Source organism: Ctenocephalides felis, unplaced genomic scaffold (genome assembly GCF_003426905.1).
Source record: "Ctenocephalides felis isolate EL2017-DRISC unplaced genomic scaffold, ASM342690v1 CF-g0.4_SCAFFOLD_01604, whole genome shotgun sequence".
NCBI classification, from domain to species: Eukaryota; Metazoa; Arthropoda; class Insecta; order Siphonaptera; family Pulicidae; genus Ctenocephalides; species Ctenocephalides felis.
The window spans coordinates 5,224,850-5,232,080 of record NW_020537758.1 but is presented as its reverse complement, the minus strand read 5'-3'; the positions used below and the strand labels follow the sequence as shown (position 1 = coordinate 5,232,080).

Here is a 7,231-nt window from a genome sequence, read left to right as displayed (position 1 = left end):
AAATTATTGTCACTAATATTATTATGAAAAAATTCATATTTTTATATATACATATATATATATATATATATATAAATCGAATATATTGCGATTTGTTCAGAATCTAATTTAAGACTAACAGAAAAATAATAAATGCATTATAACTGGCCAAATAATTATATATATATATATATATATATATATATATACATATATATATATATATATATATACATATATATACAGTAGCTGCCAACGTTAAAACAGAAGAATTAGAAATATTAGAATAAATATAAATTCATTTGGAAAATCATAGAAAATTTTGCTCTGTTCAAATATTTATAAAAAACAAATATGAGTTTAAATTTGATTATTTAAGTTAACTTTATTTAAAAAATTAAACCTAACATATTTACATTATATTTCTTTAGACAAATTCTTAATAATTGTTATTAATTGGAATAAAACTTCCACAAAAAAATTAAATTATAATAAACGAAAGCTTATAAGATAATTAGATTTTTGATATTTTTAAATGATTTGTATATAAAATAGAACTCAAATACGTAAAAAATATAAAAATAGATTTTAAATAATTAGTCTACGAAATAAAGGAATAGGATATAAATTGCATATATTTCTTGTATCTCAATAATTCATAAAAAATGATTCTTTACGAAATATCTAAAAATAATTATAATTCTGCGCATAATTTGGCAACTTGTATTAAATTATTTGAAACAACCTTACTTTGATCTCCAATGATAAATCACTTTTAATATGTATTTCCGAAGTTCAAATAATTAACACTTGGCAATGTCAACTTGGCGTATGAACAGAATCGAATTTATAATAAATAAATCGATAAAAACATAAATTTTAATAAAAATTTGTTTATAAAAAGTAAGATTTATGTTTAATGTAAATTTTAAAAATATGAAATAAATGTTTAAACAATTTAGAAACTCAAAATTTAATTTTTTAACCAGAAGTGTCCCACGTTAAAGATAATTTATGCTCATTATTTTTATAAAATTAAAAAAATATATAAAAACGCTGATTTAGTGCAAAATATATTAACAGGTAGTTAGATATATATAATAAAATTAATTATGAATTAATTAGAATTATTAGAATATATTAAAAATATCAAACAAACAAAAAATATAAACAAAAGCTCTGAATTTAAATTCGAACGTAAAATTTGTTTGAAAAATCAAGAACAAAATAATTAATTGAATTTTGTTAAATTAACAAATATTTAATTACTCGTAGTTTTTAATATTAATAAAAAAAATATATATACCAATATACATATTTAAAAATTATTAAAAAAATGTACATAAATAAATAAATATACTTAGTAATGAATAAATATAAATTTAATACAACTAACTTTAAATATTTATAAAAAATCCAAATATTTATTTAATAATACAATTGCATATATTTTTTTAAAAATGCAGAATTAATATAAAATTTAATTATGACTATATAAAATAATATAAACAAAATTTTATTAATAAAATTAATTTTTCAAATCACCTCATTTTTGTTAATGAATTTTCTCAAATCTTTGGTTTAATTTTTTTAGATTAAGTTTGAAGTCCGGCCCTGTTTTTAAATGTTCTTTAAGATTTTATTAAGTGTTATATAAGCGAAATTAAATGTGGGACTTATATATTAATATATTTAATTGAAAAATAAATCACTTTTATTAATAAAATGGACTTATAACAAGTTGTAGGTGGATGTGATATCATTTAAATATATATATAGATATAATAAATAAATATATATATATATATATATATATATATATATATATATACTTCAACGTATTTTTTCATGCAAAAATTTTTAATTTTGCACAAGTCTAAATATTTAAAAAAAATATTTTCAACTTACCTAAAATATCAACAGGTGATCCAGCCAAGTCCTCTATGGAATCCCAGGCTGTGACGTCACATTGTGGCTCAAAAGTGACGTCATGTTTGATAAATTCCTCATTTGGGACATCAGTGACGTCATCAACAAAATGCAAGATAATAGAAGCATCTTCTGGGAAGCTTTTGTCTGGTGAAGAAAATTAAATGTTAAATGTGTTTTTGGGGCACTAAAAGCAAATTTAGACAAATGTGGTGTTAGGAAAATGTAGCCTGTAAAATTATCTATACGTGTATATTTTTTACAAAATTTTGTGTCTTCAACTAACCCTTAAAAGCATCATCGAAATCAAGATTTGTCAAACTAGTCTCACGAGTACACGAAATTTACAAGGGTGCACAAAAGTGCATTTTTATACCACAAAAACTAATTTCCAATAAATACAATATTAAGCAAATTTGTAGCCAATATATTTATCTACGTCCCTGTATTTTTTCCAAAATTTTCTTGCTAATAATCTGACTCTCAAAAAAAACATCGAAATCACGTTTTACAAAACTACTTAGACGAGTACATGCAATTTACTTTGGTGCACAAAAATGCATTTTTATTCAACAAAATTTAATTTTACACAAATACAATATTATACAAATTTGTAGCCAATAAAATTATCTACGTCCCTGTATTTTTCCAAAATTTTCTTACTAATAATCTGACTCTTAAAAAAGACATCTAAATCACGTCTTACCAAACTACTTACACGAGTGCATCCAATTTACTTTGGTGCACAAAATAGCATTTTTATACCACAAAAACTAATTTCCAATAAATACAATATTAAGCAAATTTGTAGTTAATATATTTATCTACGTCCCTGGATTTTTCCAAAATTTTGTGTCTTATACTCTTACCCTTAAAAAAACATTCGAATTAGGTTTTACCAAACTACTTAGACGAGAATATCCAACTTTCAAGGATGCACAAAAGTGCATTTTTAAACAACTAAAACTAAATTAGCGCCAAAACAATATTAAGCCAATATATTATCTACGTCACTGTACTATATGAAACCAATAAAATTATCTACGTCACTGTATTTTTTCCAGAATTTTGTTTCTAATACTCTGATCCTTAAAAAAACATCCAATTCAGGTTAAAAAAACGTTCAAATCCTGTTTTACCAAACTACTTACCACTAAAACCAATTTTACACAAATATTAAGCAAATTTAAAGCCAATAAAATTATCTACGTCTTTGTATTTTTTCCAAAATTTTCTTTCTAATACTTTGACCCTTAAAATAAACATCCATACTCGCCTCACCAAACTTGTCACTTAACATACACGGATGCACAAAAATGCATTTTTCAACCCCAAAACCAAATTTCACCCCTTCACAAAATTAGACAAATTTAAAGCCAATAAAATTATCTTTGCCCCCATATTTTTTCCAAAATTTTATTTCCCTTACTGACCTCTAAAAGCGACGTCCAAATCCCGTTTCCCCAACCTCATGGTCCTGTTTCCAGCACAAGTATGAAACTGCAAGGAAAACAACAAGGACCTTTGTCTTCTACCAAAGTCACCATTTGGACTTCTACAACCAAAATCACCATTTTGTGTTGAAAAGTCACCATTTACATGGTAACATCTTATTAAAATGTCACCACGAAGACGTAAACCGTGGGTATTTATTTGTAAGGGTTGATGGTGGTGGTTTGGTTGGTAAATTCCTAAAAAAAATATATAAGAAAAATTAGATTTATATTTATTTAAATAATTTGGTTGAGTTTTTTTTCTTTTACCTGTGGTGTGGACGTGTTTTAATCCTTCGTAGATTTTGAAAAATATTTTTGACGGTCCAGGATGTTGTTCTAAAGGTCCTGGTATGGAAATGTGGGTCAAAAATAAGGGCTTTGCGTTCATTTTTATTTGTCCTGATAGCAAACCGGCAAAATAGTTGACGTATCTAAGAAAAAAATATTTTATTATAGTTATAGATAATTTAAAAAAATAAATTTGGATATTTAGAGCCTAATTTCACAAAATTTTAGTACCACAAAGTTACACAGAATTTACTTCACAATATTGCTATAGGCATATTTGCTGATGTATACATACTTTGTAAATGATTTTACAGGTATATTTTGTTAATAAATGTATTTACTATTTTATTATAAGTTTATTCAAGTATTATAAAAATATTTTGGGGCTTTAAGTAAAATTTTTGAGTTATCAAACAGAATATAAAAAAATGTCCAAACGATTTGCTTAAAAGTTTTGCTGGTGTCTATGCAAATACTTAATTGTAATTAATTTTAAAAGCATATTTTATTAATAAACTTATTTAATACCATATACCATTTTATTGCAAATTTATTCATGTTTTTGAATACATAAAAGTATTTAGGAGCTTTATGTAAAAATTTAATTTAATTTAATTTAATTATCAAACAAAATATCAAAAAATATCCGATTGCTTGCTTTAAAGTTTTGGTAGTGTCTATATATAAATACTAATTTGAATGACTATTTGAATAAAATTAATATTAAATTAAAACCATATAATTTTATAAAATATTATATACCACTTTATGCTAATTTATCTACTTATACAATTATATTAAAATATTTTTAAACCTGGAGTAAAAATTTGGAGTTATACTGTAAAATATAAAAAAATTCACCGGATTAAAGAAATAAAGTATGTAATTATTTAAAATAAATTTTGTAGAAAAATTTTCTTAAAAATATTATATTTTAAGTTACACAATTTATCAAAGTGTCTTCAAATTCTAAATGTGCAAAAATATTTGAAATCTTGGAGTAAAAATAAAAAACCAAAGATAAATGTATCCGTCTTTATAGATACCCTTCTAAAATGTAAAATATTCACTTTTTGCATATTTTTCAAATTACATAATAAATAACACACCATAAACTGATATTTAGATAATTTAATTTATAAAAAATTTTATAGCTAAGAGTGAAAACTGAACAGAAAGTTTTCCCAGGATTTTCCGAGTGCACGTTAACCTAAAACAAAGGGTTGATCCAGGTTGCGTGCACTTTTAGGTAGAAACTAGCCCCTAACTGTATTTATTGGAAAAACTGTTTACAATATGATGTCAAATAATAAAATATGACATATAATACTATTATAAATATTTTTTAATTAAATCGAGTACAACCCGATGATTATATTACGTATATCGCAAATTGAAAACTTGGACATTTTGTGTAATATGAAAAAATGTAATTTGATGTCGTGAAAACAAAAAAAGTCTTCATACAAATTTTAGTACAAGTTTAATAGTTTTATAGAATTTTTAGAAAAACAACCAATTTATTTTAGTTTGAAACAAAAACAATATTTTTTGCAATTTTTAAGCAACTGCCAACCAATTTCTCGCAACTTTTTAAACTTTTTAAAGATACCTTTGGTTTGAAGGAGTGACTTCCAATCCGACCCTGTCATCTAAAAACCTTTGCATTGCATATAAATCCAGGTCCCTGTTGTCTTTTGAGGGCGATCTGGACCCACAAATTGATATATATTGCATATAGGCCCTTAGGACACATTCTAGACGCAAAATATCATCCCTAGAAAAAAATTGTACATCACATTTATTTTATTTTTCTTTATTTAATTAATTCATTTATATCATGCCCATCGTTATAAATAACCAGTATTTAGTGTTTTTTATAATTTTTGAGTCTAAATATTATTTTAACAATTTTTTTTTTAATTTTTTCTTACCCAGAATATATGACTGCAATTTTCCTATCATCAGAAGACAACCATTTTTCCAACTGTTTGCAAATGGAGCACAATTTTTCCAAACCAGGACTCAAATTTGGTTTCCAACCACATTGGACTATTGAAGAATTGTCTAAGGATTGTGAATTCCGGTCCTGGCCAAAGTTTTCGGACTGCAGATCGAATATTAGATAGTTTGGCCCATGTTTTGCCCTGAAAAAAATAGAAGAAGAAATAATGACTCCTGAAAGTTATTCTTTCAACTTTTTAAGTCTGCACAGATCTTTTTAAGTTGCAAGCAATTTAGGCGTAATTTTTTATTTTTTATTATTTTTAAATTAAATATTTATTTTTTTACCTCAACATATTATCGGCCTTGGCCAAATCCTGAACCCTAGCTTTACAACCCCCTTTTTGCAGACAAAGATATAATGTTTTCTGTGATGTAATTTAGGTCCAGGCCGAAGGACCCACTTCCTCTATTTGGGTCATTTGGAGTCATTTGGCCTCGATTTTCGGTAGTTGAAAATCGAGTCGTATTCTGTAAAAAAATAAAAAAAATTTATTAAGCTTGCAAAAAAATGTTTAATCAAATTGTACGAATTTTGCATAAACAATTCCAAATATTTATCATGTTAGGTAGAATTATAATTTATCAATTCCAATTATAATTTATCAATTCAATTATTGCAACAAACATGTTATGTATAAAATTGATTAAAAAAATGTTATAAATAATTATGAAATAAAAACTCAAAGATAATTGTATACGTCTGTATAAACACCCTTCTAAAATTTTAAATATTTAATTTTTGCATATTTTTTAAACTACGTAACAAATAATACATCATAAACTGATATTTAGATAATTTAATTTATCTAAAATTTTATAGCTAAGAGTAAAAACTGAACTGAAAGTTTTCCCAAGATTTTATGTCTGCACGTTAACCAAAAACGACGCCTCGATCCAGGTTGCGTGCACTTTTAGGCAAAAACTAGCCCCTAACTGTAATTATTAGGAAAACAATATACAACATGATATCAAATGATAAAATATGACTCATAATATGTTTATAAATATTTTTTAATTAAATTGAGTACAACCTTATGTTTAAATTACGAATATTGCAAATTGCAAACTTGAACATCTTGCAGCAAGTTCAAACCTAATTTATGTAAATTTTTCGTATATAAATGTTTGTGATAAATTATAGGGATATGAAGTAAATTTTATGTAGTTTATGCTAAGGGAATAAAAATAAAGTGCCCGATACAAAGTTTTTGAGTTATTCAAATAAGTGTAGAAAAATGTTCCGAATTTTACATTGCATTTATCAAAAAATCGATTTCAAAATCATTTTATTCAAAACTTTTATATCGCAGTGTATATAACTCTTTACACGAATTTGTCGTAAATTTTATCCAGTTTCTGTTAAGCTAACTAGAAAAAAGTGGCTGGTACAAAGTTTTTGAGTTATCTAAAAAAATGTCCCGAAAAAAATGCACAATACGTTCCGAATAGTCGAACAAAATAAATTATGCTTCATAACACAAGTTTAGACATAAACTATCGCAAATATAAACAATTTTAAAAACATATCGTGT

At 24.8% G+C, this 7,231-nt stretch overlaps 1 protein-coding gene and 1 long non-coding RNA gene across 2 annotated transcripts in view; both read right to left on the bottom strand.

Annotated features, from left to right (window-relative positions):
- LOC113373106 overlaps positions 1 to 6,063 on the bottom strand; it is a 33,823-nt gene extending 27,760 nt beyond the window's left edge. Inside the window, exons 1-6 of the mRNA XM_026613428.1 lie at positions 5,985 to 6,063; positions 5,627 to 5,839; positions 5,305 to 5,469; positions 3,672 to 3,835; positions 3,342 to 3,599; positions 1,888 to 2,055 (exon numbers count right to left, since the gene is read on the bottom strand). Coding sequence (XP_026469213.1) covers positions 1,888 to 2,055; positions 3,342 to 3,599; positions 3,672 to 3,835; positions 5,305 to 5,469; positions 5,627 to 5,839; positions 5,985 to 5,992 — 976 coding nt within the window. The 5' untranslated portion in view covers positions 5,993 to 6,063. The remainder of the gene's footprint in view (positions 1 to 1,887; positions 2,056 to 3,341; positions 3,600 to 3,671; positions 3,836 to 5,304; positions 5,470 to 5,626; positions 5,840 to 5,984) is intronic.
- Positions 6,064 to 6,087: 24 nt separating this feature from the next.
- LOC113373111 overlaps positions 6,088 to 7,231 on the bottom strand; it is a 9,742-nt gene continuing 8,598 nt past the window's right edge. The window contains exon 3 of the long non-coding RNA XR_003366856.1: positions 6,088 to 6,167. This is a non-coding gene — a long non-coding RNA (uncharacterized LOC113373111). The remainder of the gene's footprint in view (positions 6,168 to 7,231) is intronic.